This window comes from Phalangium opilio, unplaced genomic scaffold, assembly GCF_054372755.1.
Source record: "Phalangium opilio isolate 3A_F unplaced genomic scaffold, DU_Popi_V2 ptg000082l_1, whole genome shotgun sequence".
NCBI classification, from domain to species: Eukaryota; Metazoa; Arthropoda; class Arachnida; order Opiliones; family Phalangiidae; genus Phalangium; species Phalangium opilio.
Genome location: NW_028324189.1, coordinates 363,421 through 385,132, shown reverse-complemented (window position 1 = coordinate 385,132; position 21,712 = coordinate 363,421). Strand labels below are relative to the sequence as shown.

At 36.6% G+C, this 21,712-nt stretch overlaps 3 protein-coding genes and 1 non-coding gene across 4 annotated transcripts in view; 2 read left to right on the top strand and 2 right to left on the bottom strand.

Annotated features, from left to right (window-relative positions):
* LOC149650674 (uncharacterized) overlaps nt 1-12,942 on the bottom strand; it is a 48,349-nt gene extending 35,407 nt beyond the window's left edge. The window contains exon 1 of the mRNA XM_089847274.1: nt 12,579-12,942. The gene's annotated coding sequence lies outside the window, so the exon portion shown is untranslated. The remainder of the gene's footprint in view (nt 1-12,578) is intronic.
* Nucleotides 5,142-6,704, top strand: LOC149650676 (uncharacterized). The gene is made up of 2 exons (XM_089847265.1): nt 5,142-6,252; nt 6,325-6,704. Exons 1-2 carry the CDS (start codon nt 5,427-5,429, stop codon nt 6,702-6,704), a joined length of 1,206 nt encoding a protein of 401 aa, XP_089703391.1. The 5' UTR covers nt 5,142-5,426.
* LOC149650675 (uncharacterized) lies at nt 6,709-10,188 on the bottom strand. The gene is made up of 4 exons (XM_089847264.1): nt 9,498-10,188; nt 9,157-9,434; nt 8,920-9,089; nt 6,709-8,847 (listed from the first exon to the last, which is right to left on the bottom strand). The coding sequence occupies exons 1-4, from the start codon at nt 9,952-9,954 to the stop codon at nt 6,921-6,923; spliced, it is 2,832 nt and encodes a 943-aa protein (XP_089703390.1). The 5' UTR covers nt 9,955-10,188; the 3' UTR covers nt 6,709-6,920.
* Nucleotides 12,943-20,236: 7,294 nt separating the features above from the next.
* On the top strand, nt 20,237-20,536 carry LOC149650673 (signal recognition particle RNA). The gene has a single exon (XR_016371434.1).
* Nucleotides 20,537-21,712: the final 1,176 nt, after the last annotated feature.

Genomic DNA, 21,712 nt, shown 5'->3' with positions numbered 1-21,712 from the left:
CTTGCCTTAGGTTTTGTTGGGAAAATGTTTATCAACAAACATTCAAAAGGGACGTGGTGTTATAATCTTTGTTTGAGTATTTAAGTGTACCTTTGATGGCGCAGCTGTTCTTCGCGGTTATTTTTTTTAATCCCAAGTTGGGACCTCTCCCAGGGTATTAAAAGGATAAATTCATCTTCAACCGTTACTTTTAATACGCTCTAGAGACCGAAGTTAGTCTAGATACAGCGCGGCTAACGTTTACTCCCAATTTTTTAGAGCAGGCTCAAGAGTTTAATATGTGCTCGTGTACCGAGGCAAGATAAAAAACTAGCGTAGGATATAGAACGACGTGTTCTCAAAGATGGCACGAACATAATACGTAATAAATGATATTTCGGCCTTGCCTTATATCAAGACGGAACGGGAACATAGTGCCAACTTTAGGAAGTATAAGAGAAAACCGCGGAAATGAGATATAGCCTATCCTACAGCCGTACGTCTAAATGCGCAACTGCGAACTGACAACTATGAAGGCAGCTTCGTGAACATTTACCCTGATAACCTATTACCCTTTGACCTTTTCTAACGCAGTCATCTTGCAAAAATGGGCGTGAATACTTTTGAAGTATCGGCCTCATTACGTTCACTTCAACTTGTAGTTTAATTTAATTAGAACTAGAAGAGGCTACCATTGAATTGCCTGAAGATTCCGGCTTTAGACTTAGTGACGAATTGCTCGTAATGATATATGTATAAATAGGCCTAAGATAGGTCTTCATCGAGCTTGTCATTGTCCGTAAGTAAGCTCATACTTGAGAAAATATTTGGAGTGCCTCTTTGAATCTTTCGTCGGCTCATTAACTATAGCGTTAAGAACTCTTCAGTTGTTATACGCTCCCTAATTTTAATATTGTTGCACTGGTTTATTTCGTAGACTTAAATCCGAGTGTTATAGAGGGCTTAAAGTGTCAAGAATGGAACGATACAATAACCGCGTGTTTTTCTTATTATAAAACCAGAGAAATAAACCATTACATTAATTCCATAAGTGAAGCAAACGCCAAAGGGATGGGTGAAAGTTGCATTCTGGGGTTATTTATTTCCCTCACTCCAAGAAACATGCGCAGCTAGAGGTAGTGCGAACCCGGGCTCCGTGTGGCATTGCGTCTTAGTGCGAGGTTTCTCTACAAGTAATTAATTTAATGGTCTATCACGCGATGCGATTAAAAACTAGGAGATGGGAATCGTGATAGTTGGGGTCTTCTTTGTTTTCCTCAGCTCCTGATTGATATAACCCCAAATATTTAACATCGTTGAAAAGAGCAAACAAAGGAATTTCTAAATTCCGCAGTATTTCCTTGTATCTGTTTTAGAACCATCGTGCCAGGGGAAAAATCTAAAAACTAAAAGTGTGTTAATCCGATAGAGAGCGCATGCATTTTTTGCCATGTCGTGTTGTTTTTTCAACTCCTGGTATGTACCTCCAAGTGTTTAGTACCATAAGGAAGGCAAGAACTGGGTTTATATCTCACTGAAAGCGTGCATTTCCCTGTATCTGAATTTTGACACTCCAAAATAGTGCCACTATTTAAATTTTACCGATTTAGTAACATGATAAATCCCAGTCACGTTACTAGAAGAACTTCTGAATGAGTACCATGAAAGAATTGTACCATTAGGAAAAGAATCATCCGCACAAAAGGAAAAATTCCATTCGAGCCCTTGCAGAACGAAGAGCTCGGTTAACTTCCTTCCGGTACGTTTTTACGCCAACTAAAGCTAGCCAATGAGAATAAACCGGATGGTTCATACCGTCCCTATCTTTTTAACGTTTCCTCTTTCTCTCTCTCTCTCTCTGGAGTTTCCTTGGTATAGTTTCTTTCACCTAACAGAAAAGGTCTTTCGAGTTGATCCCCTTTTATTCCTTTTGTTAATTAATCAAATAGCCAGTATGAAAATGTCCTTTCAAAATCAGATATCTACTATAGTAGCCCGGTTACTTTATTGCATCTATTTCTACTCCAACCCATAAGTGCTCCTAGAGTACCTCCTCACTATTCTTGAATCGTCAAATTAAATTTAGATTTGGCTTTTGTATAAATAAACATACGTTACGTGATGAGCATTAAAATAAGGTTTTTTTCTTAAAAATATTGTGTATATCAAATACAAAAATATATAAGTTTTCCCATCTTAAGGTAACAAAGAGATATGATATAATTTAAATGTAATATATATATATATATATTACCGTATGGAGCTAGAGAATACGGTTATCGATTAGGCCTAAGTGCGTTCGGAATAGATATTAGCGCGGTTGACCTAGAAATGGAGAAGTCTTAATGTAACACTCACTACTTGAGAGATTTTATATAATTTTCCTTTGCCAATGTAAAACTCGTGCGAAGAATGTTAAGAATAAAGTTAAGAACGTTCTGTTTCTGTAAATCAATATTTTGAGGCGAAAGGTGCGTATACTTTTGCGTGGCAGAAACGAATCTCAAAGGGGACTCGAAAAGTAAATTCAACGACTTTTAAATTAGGTCAAATCCTCGCTCCAAAAGGAAATTCTCTCTTTGCAATACGTTCGTAGCTCGCACAGATTTAGTAAATCAAGCGAGGAAAAGTGTTCATGATGAAATTTGAACGATGTGACATTAATTCTCAATTCTACAAACACGGATGTGCATTTTCTCGCTATAAATAATCACTTTCAAGGTAAATCGCGTATGATCTGAACGAAACTACAATTTTGTGCCTGTATAGGACGTACTTTAAAAAATATTCACTTTCACTTCCATTTCTTTTTGTGGAGACGGCGCGCCAAAAACCCAACACTGTTTATCTTCCACCAACTGAATTTTTTCCTTTTTATTAGACGATTTTTCTAGTCGATTTATGCAAAAATAAAGTCTTCCCAAATTTGAGAGAATCCTTGCTATTCCTCGATTTTTGATAAAGACTCGGTAGAAGAAGTCTGGAGATTATACAGAACACGTGCTTAACTCTAATCGCGCGCGAAAAAAATATATATTTCTAAGCAAGCTGGCGTCTGCTTTTAAAATCTTATAATTGATTTTATCCGATAGAACGTTGGGCTTTTTATTGGCTTTATTCTTCGGAACAATCAATCAACGGCTCTTAAGGCCTAGACCTATCTCGAACTAGAGGCTTAAATTCAGCGGAACGGAAGAATGAAAATACTGCCCTAAAATCATGGGTAACATACTCTGTTTTAAGTAAGCTAATGAAGGATGTATTTTTGATAAACAATTTGCTAAGAGACTGCAACCTAACCTAGCCCAGCTTAGCCCTAAACCTTACCTAAGCTAAATCTAGCCCTAAACCTGACCTAAGTTAAATCTAGCCCTAAACCTGACCTAAGCTAAATCTAGCCCTAAACCTGACCCACGCTAAATCTAGCCCTAAACCCTAACCTAAGCTAAATCTAGCCCTAAACCTGACCTAAGCTAAATCCAACCCTAATTTCATCCAAAACATGAAGATAGACTTTACAAATAAGAAGATTTAGTTGCTTCAATCGTACTTGTGATCTTTAGGTTACTTAAATTGAAAACAAATCCGCAAGACGAAATAAAACAAGAAGTTTGGCAGACAGTTATTATCTACCTAAGCTCCCCAAACTCCTCTTATCAATTTCGAAAACGTTTTGACGTAAGAAGATGGATTGAAAATATTGCAATAAACAGAAAATGCCCTTCTTCCTTTTCCATATTCGCACCCGCGCTTCGAGTTAAATAATGCTCGGTTTCACTACACTCATGGTTGGGGTTTTTTTTTTTTTGCAAAAGTGCGCATAAAGGACCAGACAGGTATACTGTACATAAATTTTAACGCTCAGTTAAACATAATTGGATAAATATCACACGCGTCTTCTGGATGGATACTGGGATGTTGTTTGCTTTTATAACTAGACAGGGAATATCTGGTACCAACCATATTGACGCCCGCAAGTTTTGTGTAATGGAAAAACCCAAAAAACTTCTTGGTAAATTGCGTTTCATGGAAACTGAACAGTTTCGGTATATGGTATTGTGGTTCATATTTTGCCAGCCAATGAGAATGATTGCCTTTTTTGACTTCAGCCAATGGGAATGTTTGTGTATTTTAAGCCAGCCAATAATAATTATAGTATATTTGACGCCAGCCAATGGAAATGATTGTATAGTTTACGCCAACCAATGAGAACATCGCAGTTCACGATTGCCAGTGGGATATTATCATTTAAACTGTATTATCGTCTCATTTACGAACAGTCATTGCTGGGATATCTTTCCTTTAACCAAAATACTTTCTCTAAAGACGCTCAAGATGGTATGGTACTCATACAGACATTAGTGGTACGCGGCCATCATCTTTATAAGCCATGTAATCTGAATTCTTTTACGCAAGGTCCTAAACCATACAGCTATAGCAGCGTCGTATCTCTAAACTATCTTTCATCCGATAGAGCTACTTCCGCTCGTCTATGTCAACTTTCGTAGCGTACCATTTCTAAAGTACATATCCCAATAATAAAATTCTTTATAGAGCCATCGTGATAAAAAAAACTTCATCAAAGAAGTTCCCGTTGCTCCTAGGCTATGATAGATGTAGCTCGCTTTTTACGGTAGTGTCCAAGAAAATGTCAAGCCAAGAATATATATATAGCTACAATTTATACAGTAAAAGAAACCTTGCCCTGAACTTGCTACTTTTTCAGTCTAATAAATTACTCTTGTCAAATCAAAGTTATTTTCCACGACCCTTGAAGGGTCAGATACTAGCGCATATAGGCTTACCAACTGCCAATGCGCAATTGGTGTATGTACTGGTAGGTACTAGTGGTAATTGCCCAAAAAGGTACGGAAATATTAAGTACTACAGTCTTTTAATTAGTATTGGGCAGGAAATACGAGAGGGTGCATTGATTATAGGAATTTTCCTGGGGTTTTTTTTATCTTAGGGGTATGCCGGAAGTGGGAAAGCATGATAAGGAAGATATATTGGGAAAGAACTGGTGAAGGAGTGAAGTAGTCCAATAGACAAGGTTTTTCTGGATGCTGAAACACTTTAACTCCGGTTTCTTTAGAAAAGAATACTTCACTTTTCATCAGTAACCTTACTCCATGAAAATGCATGTGACATTAAACCAAAAGTAGATAGATCCATAAAAACAAAAAGTTTATATCGGCAATGCTAGCTAGCCTTTGGCTGTACAATCCCTGTAATATCAGATGTGATAGATCCTCCTCTCACCCCCCTACACGTACTAACCAATAAGCATTGAGCTTTCTCACGTCATAGGTTTATCGATTTCTTCTAAAGTAGTACATGTCGCTGGTGGCGATCCAAACGGCAGTCCTTAGCACTATCAATTTTATCGTCTGCGCGTCTTTCAAAAAACACGTGGGTATTTGTTTACGCCTAGGCTTAGTGTCAAAATGGAACCAAACGTTGATGTAGATTTAATTTTAAAAGATTTTCAATCTAACGAATTTTTTCAAACTGACGAGTCTGGAAAAAGGTTAAAACAAATTGAACTTATGAGGGATTCGGGCAGTTTAAAAAAAGTTATTGAGGGCATGCTAACCCAATACGAGTTTTTATACTCGAAACATGATAAATCAAGAGGAGGATATTCTTCCTTTTTATATGCATGGTGCAATTGGGTGAACCAACTAGTATTTTCAAAAGATGGAGTGGATCCTATTATAAAATATAATACGGAATACGAATGTGAACTAATGAATGTTATTCAGTGGATTGGTTGGCGCGTTATTGAACTTCAAGGTAGAAATAAACGGATCGATGATTTAGAAAATCATGTTTCAAACAAAGTTGATGCACTCTTTTCACAAAAGAGGCCTTACGAAGAAGAGATTAGCGTCAATCAGGCTAAAAAAAGTAAATTGCGACACCTAAAAACAGATAGACTATACAGTATGAACAGGCTTGTAGGCGGGGTTATGGGTGAAATTTGGAAAGTAAATAAAGAAGGCATGCAAGTACTTAAAAAAATTAAAAAGGGCAAGAAACCACTTAGTCAAAAACAAAGAGACAATGCGCATCTGCTATATAAAATTGCATTATCAATTAGAAATTCAGAACAATCTGTTGGTGATATTCCTGATGTCATAAAAATGATAAACAAAGGTGGTTTGTTTATTGCGAACCTCACATTAATACCATTTGTTTCACGACTCATTAAAAATGTTGTGGACCAATACAGGTATTGGACAAGTAGTCCTTACCCTGGTAAAGTAATTAGTAAGTAGAACTAAATGTACACGTTGTTACGTAAATAATTAGCCCATAACCAAATGATTATGTTATTTTTAGAGGAAACCACAAAAGCTGTCAAAGAGGATAATACGCTAAAGACCGAGTTTCACGCCATTGTGTCAAAAATTCCAGAAGTTGTAGAGAACAAATTTACAGAAAACCAGTTAGAAACATTTAGAGTAGTATTTCAGAGGAAATTGACACACGCAAAAATAGCAGATTTAATAAGAGGGGATATACGCCGCAGAAATGAGAAGAAAGGAATGAGAGGGGTTGGGGGCCAAAATTTGCGTTGTATGTTATACGGTATGAAAAAACAATCTGCTAAAAAGACAGTCACTGTGACAAAGAAAGCACCAATAATCAAAACAAGCAAAGGGCAGAAAAAGAAAGGAAAGGGCAAAAATGCAACTACAAATGACCCCAATAAAATGTAACATATTTGTGATAATAACATCAAGCAATCATTTAATACTCTAGAAAGCAATTACAAACGGTAAATGCTAGGCCTAATTTAAACCGCATAATTTGATATTTTTGATATTTTTTTATTAGTTTTAGTGCTAATTGTACCTCTCTTATATCCTACGAGGATAAGGTTACGTGTGACTGGCCTGCCGTTGTCACAAATAGCGTAAAAATATGTTTTTTCCTTATTTTTCACATATGTCTAATCCAACTTTACGGTAAGACGCCTCTGCATTTTGTGAAGTTTTTGTGCATCCCTTAATCAATAAGGCCCTTCGTGCGCTGCTATAGTTTATACTCGTTAGTTTCCCAGCTGTCACATACTTCATTTGGCTGAAAAGAGTTTCCACTGCCGAACCGTTAATCCGTACAGGATAAATATATTTAGAAGGATGCCGAGCTGTGAAATCTTTTATATAGTCAATGAACCCATAAATTGATATTCTCAATAGCTCAAACGTTTGCCACGCGAGAAACTTGGAATTTTTGGTCATCTTTTCATTATCTCCCATCCTTTCACTAGCCCATTCTTCGAAATATTTTAGTCCCTTTAGCATGGACTGTATAGGAGGTGAGTCTACATTAGAAACAGGCTGCTTAGAGAGCAAACCTTCTTCGAATATTTCATTACACGCCTTCAAATATGCGTAACAAGCCATTACATTTGACTTGTCAACTGGGACGTCTTCAAACATTGGGTTTGCATAATTGTACAATTCCCCCAAAACTTCCATTTGCTGCATGATCCTTGCGGGAGTTACATTTAGCTTCGTCCAGGAATCTCGTTCTATGTGGGATTGCTGAAGCCTCTTAACTTGCACCAATTCGTCACTGTCCCTTCTGTCATCTTCTCTTTTTTTCATTTGGTTGATTTGCTCCCAACCAAATCTAACACCATTTTTGGTAAAATCTCTAGTTCCTTCAGACTGGGAATGATGCAGGGCGTTTACCATATTCTTGAGTTGGTGGCTCGGACATACCATCCAATAAATCCACCTGTCCTTGGTACACCAATTTCGTACCTTTGTGCTAAACTGAAAGTCGTACGATCCATCGTCATTTACAGAAGGTTCAAGCGCCTTAGTGAACCCTAAGCTTTGCCTTAACGAAGCCATATTGCTGCTTCCTCCATCGCAAACTAATAGCCCTATTGCCAAACCCACAGAATGGAATGCAAAAATTGTCTTCAGAAGTGTGCTTGTAATGGCTGCGTGGGTTACTGGCTTAGAAAACATGAAATATGGGCCTATGATGTCGTATGATGTAGTGGTGCATCGCCACAGGTACTGTAAAGCGTATTGTGCTTCCAAAACCTCAGAAACCTTGTTGACTTTATACAAATCTTCCAAAGATGTATATTCACTTGGATCCATAGCAGCTCCCATGAATTCTCCATTTTTCGAATTCCAAATTAACTTTCCAATGATTTTTACTTCGTCAAAAATAAGCGCACCTTCTTTGATAGGGTTTCCATATTCAGGGTGATTGTCTACAAATTCATCAAACCTCTTCGATTCCTTCTTAAGATGTACGAGGTCTATTCCCGCTTTACTTTCAATCTGTCGAACTTTGCCTTTTAAAGTATGGATGCTTGGTAACTGTAAAAAATCAAAGGATGAAAGAGCCTCGTACGCCGCAGGTGAGCGAGAATAGACACTAAGTGCCAGTCTGTAAGTAAGGGGACTCCATCTATTGCCTTGGGAGCCTTTTTTACATTTGTCTTGGTCATTCAAGAAATCATTTTTGTGCGCTGGTTTACTATTTAACTCCCACGCTTTTTTTAAAGCCAGTCCCATGGTTTTATTTTTCATCATTGCTATATGAAAAATTTCCTCTAGTTCTTTTCGTCCTTTAAGGTTTATTTCAGCAACAACTTTGGTCATCTGTTCATCTTGGTCTTTATTCAGTTCAAAGCTTGTTTCAAGTAGCCTTTTTTCAAGATTGTTCACTTTTTGAGTTAAAACTGAGCGTTGACGTTTGCTTTCCAACAATCTTTTACGCTTTGATTTTGGAGTAAGAACACTAATCCTACATCTTGATGAAGGTGACTGTCGCTTTAGTTTGGTTTTTGGGGTAGTCTGTTCTTTCTGCTTTCGGTACTCCAACATATACCTGACATTGGAAGTTCATTGTATATTAACAATTATAAATGTAAAGATTTATTGCACGCAAGTAAGTTTTTACCTGCTAAGACTGCGGCAATTAGAACATTGGTAAACCTTGTTCGCAATGTTTTCCTTGGAGGCATTGAATGGTGGCTTGAACCATGTTAAGCAAGTAGAAGACTGGTATCTTTCGAACGGATAAACAAACTTCTCAAGATTTTTAGTACCTTCCATTCCAACTGAATTCCCCTATTTTACAACAAGTTGTTTTAATAAAACTGAAAAACTATTAAATCGAACACCTAATTTATCGTACCTTATCTATTCCTGCACAAAAAACGTAGTTTTCAATCAAGGAGGAAATAGCGTCAGTCACTACTGAAGTATTTAGCGTTTGATTTTCAAAATGGTAGTAGTTTAATTCTTCCGCACTCTTGAAAAGTGTTGATATCAATAACGTCCCTCTGGATGAAAATAGCAACCGTCTTGGAGCATCGTAATATGATCCTACATCCAATAATCCTTTTTTGTGGTAAATCTCCATAGAATCTACTAAGCCATCATGGCTTTTTACATGTTTCATACCAATTTCAACTGTGTGATATAAGAGAAGTCAGGTCTCCGTCAATGTATACAATAATGAAGAATGTTTCTTACCGTTATTAAAAGTAGTTTCAACAAAGCATTTTATAGCTGATAAAGCTAGAGGAAGGGTAAATTCGGGACGCTCAGCATCAAATGATTTTGACAGACATTGTGGTTTGGTTTGATTTTGGAGAAGCGCTCGTTTTGGGTAAAAATCTTCATCGGATATGCAGGTTCCTTTATCAACAAACAGTTTTCTCTTACGTGTATTTTCGGAGAGGTTCAAACGTTGAAAACTATTTATTTCGTCCCATTTCTCTGAGGGAACTTTAAATCCAAATATCTCTGATTGAGTCGACACGTTAAAACAATTAAAACAAGACTCAGTTTGAATTTCTTTGGACGTTAAGCCTTTGCTTTCCAGTGGGTCTATATGAACTTGTACACCAATCTCGCGTATATTTTTAATTAGGGTGTTACATTGTGTTTGCTGGTTTTTAAAATTTGAATTACTTTTCTTTCGGGGCATTTTAATCCTTTTATCAAGTGGTAAACACGACTAATAACTAACAAGAAATCGTCGTTAGCAACCTAGCTGGCTCCGAGCTCTGGCAAGCGGCAACCCGATACAACACGAGTCGCGTAATGTTACCAAGAAGTTCGTCTTTTCGAACTATATTTTAAGCCGATTTACGCATGTTCCCTTGTGTAAGTCCGCGAAACCAGCTCTATCTATAGGGGGGGTTGAAACGGTTCTGAGTTAAAAGGGGGTTCTACAAAATACATGTCAGAGTCAAAGGTTGCCGATATAAACTTTTTGTTTTTATGGATCTATCTACTTTTGATTAAACTAAGACTATCTTTCTTCGCAAAAACCCCACACTTCTCACTTACTATGTATTCGCTGTCAATTACAATTTCGATGTTGGGAAAGTTCTACACGCTTCTTTCAAACGCGAGCGAAAAACGGGGATAAAAATCTCGCGCCAAAAATATCAGTCCCAGAAAAATTTTAGGCCTAATTAAGAATCTATTTCGGGAGGGAGAAAACTAAGAGTAAAAAAAAAGAACGTGGCGCCAATGCGTGTATCCTTCCGCCAACTCCGGATGAAATTAAATGCCTTAATTTTCATACAATTAGAATCCGGATTTGTTATCTTTCTGGCTTTTTGAGCAAGAACAGATTAAAATTTATGAGCGCACACACGTGTTATCTGCCAGTGAATGAAGTCGCTTCTAAGCATAAGTAACATATCTGTCCTTAAGTATACACTTTTCACGTAGGGTATCTCTAGTAGAATTGTTTTTCAATATTACGCGCTCTAAAGAATAGAGAATTCCATAGAGCTTTGCCAAAAAAATAAGTAGAACCCACCCTCTCATTTATCGAGACAACTTTAACAACTACTAATGGGATAAGAACAGAGATGTGCAGAGATAAAAGGAGATAAAGATTCATTACTGTTATCTTTCTTACGTGGGATTTTTTTTCAAATTAGTTGACTTAGATAATAAAGGAATTGTGAGTTAATTTTGATTTTATGTCTTTTGACTATCGCAATCTTGTTGACCTCAATGGTCAACCTAATTATATGACAGAGATGTCACGTGAGATCTATGGGGTCGTAATATTATTAGTAAATAAGGTATGTGTATATTGAACTGAACTCGCAAGAAATACAATTGTAAGAATGCACGTGTCACTTCCTAAGTTCCTATACACTTCCTATATTGTTAATTAAGGATTTATCGTTGTGTTGTGTGAAAACCTAATTACACTGCCCCGGAAATAATTTTACTTAATGTTCGGCGGATATTAATTAACCGGGCGCGGTTATGCGGGACTTTGAGAAGTTAATTATAATTATTAAGAAAAATATATTTGCTTCCATAAATTCTAGATCTTGTAACATCAAACATTTACCTTTAATCTCTAAGTTGAATTAATTTTTAAGTCAAATTAAGATTTGTTTCAATATTTGACTTAGATTTTGTATTTATAGTTTTCTGTCTGGTATCTAGCTTTATTATGGCAGGAATAAATACAGCTAATTGGAATCATTGTGACCCCCGTTATCTTACATGTTAATTTCTATGCGGGTTTTGTGGGCTGGACTTGAGTTCTCTAATCGTCACTCGTCCTAATTCTGACATCTTTCTAACAGTGAAGTAAACACTGAAACTTATTGAGCTCGAACATGTAATATACCACAAGGAAGCCGGGTTTTGACCTACTACGTCGTTATCGTGTAGCAATTTAGTTTTCACGCATTTTAAACATTCATAGTTAAGTAATAAAAAATGATTAAGTAAGGCGTGAAAATACGGTGTTATAATATTAAATGTAAGCAAGGATGATTAGGAATAGTGTAGGAATTACACACGCGTTTTACATAATGAGGTCTTCTTAATTCTGCTGGCAAGGGTAGTTTATTAGTATGATGAATAACCAACCCAGAAAGAAAAAGAAGTTAATTATGGAAATTAACAAAGTCGGAGCTTTCTTTGAAATATATTCAGACTGTGAGAAAAAAAGAAGGAAACGTCCATGCGTGTCTTAATTTGCTCAAAAGAGCGTTGCGAAATGAAACCGAACACTTTCCAGGCGCGATTTTCGCATTAGTTTAATTATGAATTAGTTTTAAGCATGATTTATTTGCAATTTTTTAATATCCTAATAATCTTGGATTGTCCTTACTAAATACAGCCAGTTTAATGTTTTGTAAATATCTCATTTTATTTTCTATGTTTAAGTTCAGAATTTAAGCTAAAATTAATAAGGAGTATCAATTAAAGTTAAAATTTGAGCATTGATCGTTTATGGCGTTTATTTTTACAAAATTTCGCATTGAATCAGTTTGACTTATATGGTAACAATGTTAACTTTAGGTTGAAAATAATACTTAGATCAATTTATGAATTTGAAAATTTTCGAAATATTTTCCCAAAAACTTAAAAACATCTTTTTGTTAAAATTCTGTTCATGCAGTAAGAGTATGGTTCTAGAAATATTCTGAAGAAAAGTTTTATGTTTTTATCGTGATAATGAACTTCAGAGAAGTTTGGGTACTTCAATAATTAACCCAAGATTAATTTCATTTTCTTTAAACTCGACTAAATTAAAATTATATAAAGAAATTTTGAAGTACTTACCAAGAACGTGCTTGGGTGAGATATGGGTGTCGAATTTTTGAACTCAGGGTCAAGTGTTTTTTACGTTTTTTTATTACGAGCGTCGGTGACTGCGGCGTTGAATATCCGACGAAGCTTCCTCTATGATCTCGGTGTCTCTCTCTCGGAGCCAGGGAGTTGAAGCGAACTGTTCCCGCGTTTCTCTCGGATCTTCTCTAACGGTTGTAGCTCTAAGCAAAGCGTGTCTGTCCGCGGCTCCGGCCACTTGCGGCGTTTCGAGCAACGCGGTCCACTAAGTAATAATCCAAGCTATAATACACCGTCGTTGCAGGAACCCAGAACTCTAGTTCCGAGTGAGGCCGACGGTGATATCAGCGCGTTTTCTAGCGCCGACGCGTTTCAATCGAGTAATGCGTCCGCACGCGCCGTTTTACCCCTGTTTCTATCACATTCAGAGTCTCTCTCTCTCTCTCTCTCTCCTCTGAAGTCTCTCTCTCCTCTTCAAGCTCTTCTCTATCTTCCACCTTTTTCCCCGCTTTCCAAAACCTCATAGACTAATCGTTATATAAACTGGAATATTTACGGCGCTGTATAACCAACAAAGTCAACTTTAAACTTTGATCTTAAACCCAAATTTTTTTAACAAAAGCTAAAAATTTCAAAGACACCTTGAGTTATTGTACAACAAAGGAGAGTTCTAAACAAAGGAGATGACAATGACTTCTTTTTTTTCTTGACGCATTTAGATGACGCGGATTTAACCCCGACATTCCTTTCTACGCTTGTCATTAATCTATCCTCTAAGCTCTAGTTCTTGACTACACGCTGGTAGCACGTGGTGACGTCAAAGTTGTATCTAACATACAGACTGTATGCCTCGGTGATGTTTCGCTGTACATTGGCTTTCCAAGTTCTTCTACCTAGAAATATCTATCTTGTGACAGTCTAAAGGGTTCACGAAATGGGATATATTTGTCGCATCTATGTGTATATGTGTATATATATATATAAATACAGTTTCAAAAAGCTCGAGAATATCTCTCTCTCTCTCTCTCTCGTGGTAAAACTATGACGACTTAGTGAGGCCGAAGAATTTTTGGCAAAGACAGAAAAAATTTCTTCCCCATGCCTTATCCTCGTTTTGAAAGAAAAAAGTTGGGAGAAAATTTTGGCCACTTCTACCATAAAGTTGACGCCAGGCATTTTCCATGGGCCGCAACATTTTAACCTTTTTTTTTCTTCCCTTCTATTTGCTTTTAAAGGAGTAGTAACGTTTATACCATCCCATTAATTACTTGTAGAGTAACCAACGCGTAGGTGAGGAGGGGCGCCATCTTAGGTTATTTCCATCGTGCCAAGAAGCAACGCCAGACGGAGCCCGAGTTCACAACACGCGGACGTAGACTATGTATAGAACTCTGTCTGTTTTTACCTCTCCGAGTGACGTATGTCACGGAGAGGTTCTAATTTCGACGTGTCTGTGTGTGTGTGTGTGTGTGTGTCTGTCTGTTGTTATTGAATTACACCCCAGGGGACCGTGTTCGCAGTTTCCGAATTGAAGCAAATGTGTTCGCTATTTCCGGACCGTATTCACAGTTCCCGTAAATTTCAAAACTTGAATCTATCCACAAATCAACTGGCCATTATTACTTCATCTGACTAGTCAATTGTCTATTCTACATGAATACCAATCTGTACTTGTTGGCTTCAAACACCACCATTTTGTGGTCTTTGTCCATTCCACATAGACACCAGTCTGCACTTACTGGCTTCTATCACCATCATTATCCGGTCTTTGTTTTCGTCCATCCCACATGGACACCAGTTTGTACACCTGGCATCTAACACCACCATCTTCTGGTCTTTGTTTTTGTCCATCCCACGTGGACACCTGGCTTCTAACACCACCATCTTCTGGTCTTTGTTTTTGTCCATCCCACATGGACACCAGTCTGTACACCTGGCTTCTAACACCACCATCTTCTGGTCTTTGTTTTTGTCCATCCCACATGGACACCAGTCTGTACACCTGGCTTCTACTCCTTAAGGTTAAGACATACGCGGCGATCGGCCAGGGTTACGAGAAACGTCCGGCCTCCCAATGGTGGGGCTTCCACCAAAGGTTCACGCAATTGCGCTGTTCTTATCCATAGCTGCGATTCGACACCTTTATATACTACCTATTTGATGAAGGCGAAGCAACCGGCGTATGCTTCATTTCAAACGCCAATATTAGTCAAGTCTCTCAAGAATGTTTAATTGTTCTTTTTCAAAACGATGTAACGCTCGATAAGGCGAACAACTATCGAAGAAAATATGTAATATTAATTATATTTATTTTAATATTTAAGATAATCATGTCTCTCAACTCAAAATTAATACGGAAAGGGTAAAACAGCAGTCTATGTGTTTGTCTATATGTGTCCGTCCGTTGTAACACTAGTGCGCTGCGTTAGAAGTTCGTTTTGTTTTGATGTGTAAAGAAATCCTTCAGAACCTTAATATTCCCGTTTTCCATAATATATAATGAATATGTGGAAATATTTTTCGTAATTACGATGCATTTAGTACTTTTGTAGCTTTAAAGCTCCGTTTCATTTTGATATTCCAAAGATTTTTTTTAATTTTGTTATTTGAAATGGATGTTTACATATTACTAAAGCTATACTAAATCTGTTTATAGCATAATCCTTTCTTTAGTGATTTCAAAAAGAACGCTACTTTGTCGGTCAAATGAACCATAAAGTAAACACTTGGGTTTGTTTTTCGTTCCTGTAATGCAGAGACATTAACGGTTCAGAAAGACCGAAAGTTAAATGCACTTTAAAATAATCAGGTTTAGATTTTAAAATTAAGTAAAGCATCATGGCGGAAATCTGTGCCGCGTTCAGCAGAGCTCAGCGCTGTTAGCAGTGTCCTACAGGATGGAATTTGGTTTTTGAATTGTGACGTCACGCTGCTCAGCGCTGAGCCAGCGTAGTCATCAAAGAAAATAGTCGGGTTTTTGGATCTTGTGTCTGTATGTGTCCGTCCGTTGTTACAGTAGTGCGCTGCGTTAGAAGTTCGTTTTGTTTTGATGTGTAAAGAAATCCAACACAACGATAATATTCCCTTTATCCTTAAGTGAATATGTGGAAATATTTTTCGTAATTATGATGCATTTAGTACTTTTGTAGCTTTAAAGCTCTATTTCATTTTGATATTCCAAAGAATATTTTTAATATTATTATTTAAAATGGATGTTTATATATTACTTAAGCTATACTACATCTGTTTATAGGATAATCCTTTCTAGAGTCACAGTGAATACAAGCACAACGCTGCTATGTTGGTCAAATGAACTTTTATTTGTCAATAGGCCTAGTGGACCATAAAGTAAACGTTTGGGTTTGGTTTTCGTTTCTGTATGCAGAGACATTAACGGTTCAGAGTGAGCCGAAAGTTAAATACACTTTTAAATAATTAGGCTTAGATTTTATAATCATGGTGGAAATCTGGGCCGCGTTCAGCAGAGCCCAGCGCTGCTGAACGCGGCCCAGGGATTTTGTTTTTGAATTTTGACGTCACGGTGGTTAGCGCTGAGCTAGCGCGGTCTTCAAAGAAAATAGTCGGCTTTTTGGATAACGTGACGTAAAACGCGTAGTTCTCAGCTTGGCGAAAAAAACCATGGAGGAATTAATAGAAATAGCTCTATGGGACTATAGCTATTTAATTGGCGTGAAACCAGTTGATCACGCGAGAATTTTAAGAGATATGTTAGTAGCTAATTTTAATTATAAAAGTTGTTATCTATCTCTATAAATATGTTATCCTACAATTTTTGTTAAGCCTTGGTACCTTGCACGCTTTATTGCGCTAGCGTCATTTATAAAACGCCGATGACCCGTTTTTCCCCCATCGGATGATTTTAATGTGTACAAGTATATCATTATTGGATGTAAAATGTCGTCTGATTTACAGTAAATTTGCTATGCTTTGTATACTGCTTTAATATTTCATAAATTTTAACTTAAGAAACATTTTCATATCTGGGTAAATAAGTTTGTAAGTAGTCGTGTTGACTCGGAGAGGTAATATTTTGGTTTTCCCAACTTGTTTTTTTGCTGATATGTTGATGATCCAGTCTTGTTTACTGTAAACTCGTGTATTTAGTATCATTAGAAAGCTATAACATTCTCAATCTCTAAACATTTCCTCGCTAATAAAAAAATAGAATGATTAGTAGGCTTAACTATAGTGCCCAACCCTTTATCGCTTTAAAAAGTATCCCCTATATTTGCCAGAACTCAGGCGCTGTCACTGTAACAGACTTTAAAAACATCTTTAGAAAATTTATTGTGTTAACTCGTCCTTTAAATATCTTTTCTTTCTCTCAAATTTTCTTTTTTCTTCGTTATCCTGTCTGGAGTATATCTACCCACATTTTGTTTTCCTGGATTCTTCATTTTAATGGCTTTTCTGGTAGGCTTTATAGTGACGTCAAACGTCTGAATTAAAGATCTCTTCGAAAGGTCTCGAAATGTTTAATACCAACAGAAATGCGCTGTAAGGAATTATACACACCAGCCGCGATCAGCTTAGGGGTTTTTTTTATAGATAGTTTTCACACATGGAGGATTCATACCATTTTCACCAGGAGGCCAAGCTAGCGTCTGCTTTTTGTCCTCCAGGTAGCCCGGTCTCCTGGTGTAAATGGTACGAATTCTCCATGTGTGAAAACCATCTATACACGACCATTTTGAATTTTTACGTATTTGATATTTTGAACAAATGTTATATTTGAAATACGAAGAAGATAATAATTACTAATTTGCATTTGATTTACCCATTCATTTTTAACATAATCCCATGTTAGTGAAGCTTCGTGGATTCAAATTACTCAGAGTTTGTAAAATTAAGAACTATTTATTTCTGATACACGCCAAGACATTCCGAGTGAATTTAACGGATTGATTCCTACGGGTCTTGGTTTAAAGATAAGATTTTTCTAGGTTTTAACGAAAGTAAGGGAACTTTGAGTATAGGGGATCTATTTTTAAACTTAATTCTCGTTCGACCGTCCATGTTTGGCTTATCCTACGCTTAGGACGAAGAATTCGATCGGATTTCAGCTAAAATCAACGTAATCAGTATAGTTGGAAAACAAATTGAGATATTTGTCGCTTATTTAACAAATACAAAGATAAAATTATCTTTAATGGCTGGTTATTCAATAATTACAAAAATCATTGGTGAACCCCTTTTTTAACTTCCCATTAATACACAACCGGTTTTCGACTAGCCTACCTTCAGGGGTTTAAGAATATCTTAAATTATTTGAGAGAGTGGTTTGTTATGTACAGGCAATCTTAGCTAGTATTGAATGTCACAGCGTTTGGACATTTATGAAATATCCCTTCTTTAAAATATTTAAAATGCAACCCTTTGGCAATTCTGTAAAAATCTGTAGAAATATAAACCTTATTAGAGCATTAAAATTAAAGCTTCCATCAAGCAACCCCAACTTGAATTTATCATCAATTGGTTGAACACGTGAGTCGTGAACGTCTCTAGAGCTAGGTACAGAGAGACAAACTTAGAAACATGTATTAGATATACTTACTGTTTTCCATTCATAATGTCTTACCCATATACGACGATAGATTATTTAACTAATGAATATTTAAATTCCCTTTTAAGATATATAAGAGTTACGCTGGAGGAATAATATTTGTAACGAATTGCGAACAAACGATTTTCATCGGTGGTTTTGAGTTATGGAAAAATTCCGGGCATATTGTGTGTCCGGGAAGGTCTGCTCCTTTCAATATATCATAGCCGGGGCCTCCCTAAGAGAGATTTGCTTTCAAACCATAGTTTTGGGAGATCCATTTCCACGTATTGATTTTCCCTTCTTATGTTTTCGTCCAACGATTTATCTATTCTTTCCTCGAACCATACTGATTTCGTTTTTTTTTCTTTCTTTTATTATTTCCTACGTTCATTTTCTAAGGTTAATACGCGCTTTTAATTTATCCATGCTCTCAAAACTTTGAAGAATGTTACGACCAAACTTTTTAATTAATTTAGATAGGGGCGTAGAAAAATGTGCTTAAATTCTTCTGAAATATTTTAAAGAGAACCTTTATGAAATAGCGAAAAATTATAATCTTGTTTTAGCCGCAAAAGGAATTACAAGATTTTACATTAGTGAATTCTAAGCGTAATAGACTATAGACATAACCCAATAACACCCTGCATAAGTATAAGTCCTTTCAGCTCCCGCTCCTGACCAAGCGTTGCTACGTCACAGTCATATGACTTCGCGACTTTATTGCCCATGCGCCGGGAATAAACGCAGAGATCAAATAATGAAATTGCAGTTGGACTGACGTCAGAATTATGACGTGTGACGGAGAGCACTTAAACCATGCCCACAAAACCCGCATAGAAATTAACACGGAAGATATTGATTCCTGGTTTTAGTTGCGTTTTCCTTCGCATAACTTGTTATCAAAATATTATACCGTAACGCTTGTATAATTCTTAGTAAACAAGGTGCTTTTCCGGAGGTCAATACTCATTAAGGGTGTTGATGGGAAATGGTTAGTTTCACAATTTTTATCGCGTCGTCGAAGGAAAATATGTTGAAAGCTTACGAACGTACAGTCCTTGATGGTGGGAGGAATAATTTACAATTCCCCTGGAAGCGCTTGACGTTGGCGAGTCCGTTGAGATTTGCGTGGCAAGTTTGGGAAACTGACAAGAACCGGACCATTGGTTCATTTAACCCGTTTTGAATGAATTTATTTGATTATCACGCGCAATAATAATTAAAGTATTCCCATGGCATCATAGATTAGGTCTAGAAAGTTTTATTATAGGAAAAGGGCAGGTAACATAACATTATACCTCAAAAGAAGGGACTTTTTCTAAATATAAAAGGAACAATATTAAAAAAATTCGGAGCAGTATAATGCTAATTATTTTGCAATAAGAGGTGATTTATATTTTTAATATTTTTCCTTGTATATTTTTAGAAAAGGCCGTATTTTTTAGGTATTATGTTACCTGAACTTTTCCTTTAAATTTCATTATTCTCGGTAAAATGGAATGAATTCCTTATTAGACGTACGCGCTAGAGGGTCTTGTGTAATACCTTAAAGGGTTTCGTGTAACGCGAGTTATAAATTGGAGCCGCGTCTCGCCAATATGGTGATTCGCCAAGTTATCGCCCAAAACAGTCGTCTATGCTTAATTATCCTTTGAATTAAGAGCTTGCAATAAAGGTAAACCTAATTAGCTGAGTCAAGTGTTCCAATTTCGCGATAAAAATTTGCCTTAATTTAATTTCATTTTATGTTGATTTTGGATTAAAAAAGAAAGAACTAATCTCAAAACAACCATCACCGATTTTTCTTTTTTTTTTAATTTTTATTAGTTTCACTTATAATATATTTTTAATTTAAAGACTAAAACTTTAATATTTTTAAGGAAAATTCCAAAGTTACATTTATCCTCAATTAATATTAATATTGAAAAGTGGTTTGTTTTTATTTAAATTTTCGCGCGTTGTATACCTTATCTTATATAGTTTATTTAATGTTTGTTTAAGATAATGCTATATTTACAAAAATAAAATAATAAATAGATATGGAATTTTCTTAACTTGAAAATAGTATTTTAAAATGAGTCCAATAGCTGGGAGTCGTGGCGTACTCCTGTAATCCAGCGTCTTGGAAGCTAGAATCGTTGGCCGATATGAGGTTAGGAGTAATGTGGCGCACTGACTCGTGTTGATCGGATGTCCGCGTTAAACCGGGCGTCAATATGGTGACCTTGGGGGAACCCGTGGGTTACCAGGTTGGTCTAATGAGAGGTGTATTGGTTCAGGGCGGTAACGCAGCAGGCAAAAGTCTCCGCGTCCGGCAGTAATGGGATTGCGTCCGAGAGCGGGCAGTGTGTCAATACCTGATCAAGATTACCGTACACGATTCTTTTTGGTAACTTAACTAATTGCTTTGGTTAATTTGACTAATTAGCAATTTCCTTAGTGTTAAATAGTAATCCTACTAAAATCTTTATTATTTACGAATTTCGTAACATTTAAGTTAAATATTAAATGAATGCAGTTGTAAATTAAATCCGTATTCATTACGTAAGTAATCAGGCAACAATTAGGAGATACACCTGTCTAATTCGACTTTAAAACATTTCTACAAGTGTCCCATATGCTAGGAAGGAATTGCAATTCTCGCGAGTTTATTGATAAACGCCTTAGAGCAGCGACACTCTCCTAAACTGTCATATTTGGCACTGAAAAGTTTTAAAACTTGGCGCTCGAAGGTCCAAGTTTGTTTACTCCGCAGCCAAAACGGGAGGGAGAAACGTTGCTTTCGCCAAAATCTAAAATTAAGTATCAAATTAGATTAGGGATAAGGTCGTGATTTACGCGTTTTCATAACACCATTTTAAAATTCTCCCGCGCCTTCTTATTGGCTACGTGGTCGAGGAAACTTGGTGGCGTACTTACGCCTATGTTAAATTAATTAAGCCGGGGGAAGACCGTCAGAGACGAATCTCTAGCGTGTCGTTAAAGCTTCTGTGACTCGTAAATTGAAGTTGAGTTTGTATTTTAACAATGGGGCCTTATGTGATAATGTTAAGTTTCAGCGAAAATGAATTTAAAAGAGATTTGGCAAATCCATTCTTCTTTATATCAATCAATAGTTAAATCCCGCGAAATATCGAAATTCACATACAAATCACGTGGCAAGGCTAATCGTTAAACCGCGGGAAATGTCAATAATTCAAAAACAAAGGCTTAAGACACAAAACACGTGACAAAATAAATGGTTAAAGCGTGCGAAATATCAAAATTCAACAGCATTAGGCTTAACGAATATTAATGTATTCTCAAAACACGTGAGAAAAACATTTATAAAACGCGCGATATTTGAAAATTGGACAACATTAGGCTTAACGAATTCTTACCACTGCTTTAAAAATTGACCGCATCACTCGCTCTTATGCATAATAGAAACCCCATAGTAGAAAATATTCTTGAAATGGGAAGTTTCTTAGAATTCTATTCTATAGCTCTTTTAGACTTAACTCTCTTATTCTCCGGTATTAAAAAGAGACAGAGCTAGGCCAAGCAAGGCATCCCATAAGAC

Bases quoted from the DNA above. Each gene is read 5' to 3' on its own strand.
- LOC149650676 (XM_089847265.1), top strand. From the start codon at position 5,427: ATGGAACCAAACGTTGATGTAGATTTAATTTTAAAAGATTTTCAATCT. The intron at 6,253-6,324 runs GTAAGTAGAACT...TGTTATTTTTAG, and splicing joins TTACCCTGGTAAAGTAATTA to AGGAAACCACAAAAGCTGTC.
- LOC149650675 (XM_089847264.1), bottom strand. From the start codon at position 9,954: ATGCCCCGAAAGAAAAGTAATTCAAATTTTAAAAACCAGCAAACACAA. The intron at 9,090-9,156 runs GTACGATAAATT...GTTGTAAAATAG, and splicing joins TTTGTGCAGGAATAGATAAG to GGGAATTCAGTTGGAATGGA. The intron at 8,848-8,919 runs GTAAAAACTTAC...TTCCAATGTCAG, and splicing joins AATTGCCGCAGTCTTAGCAG to GTATATGTTGGAGTACCGAA.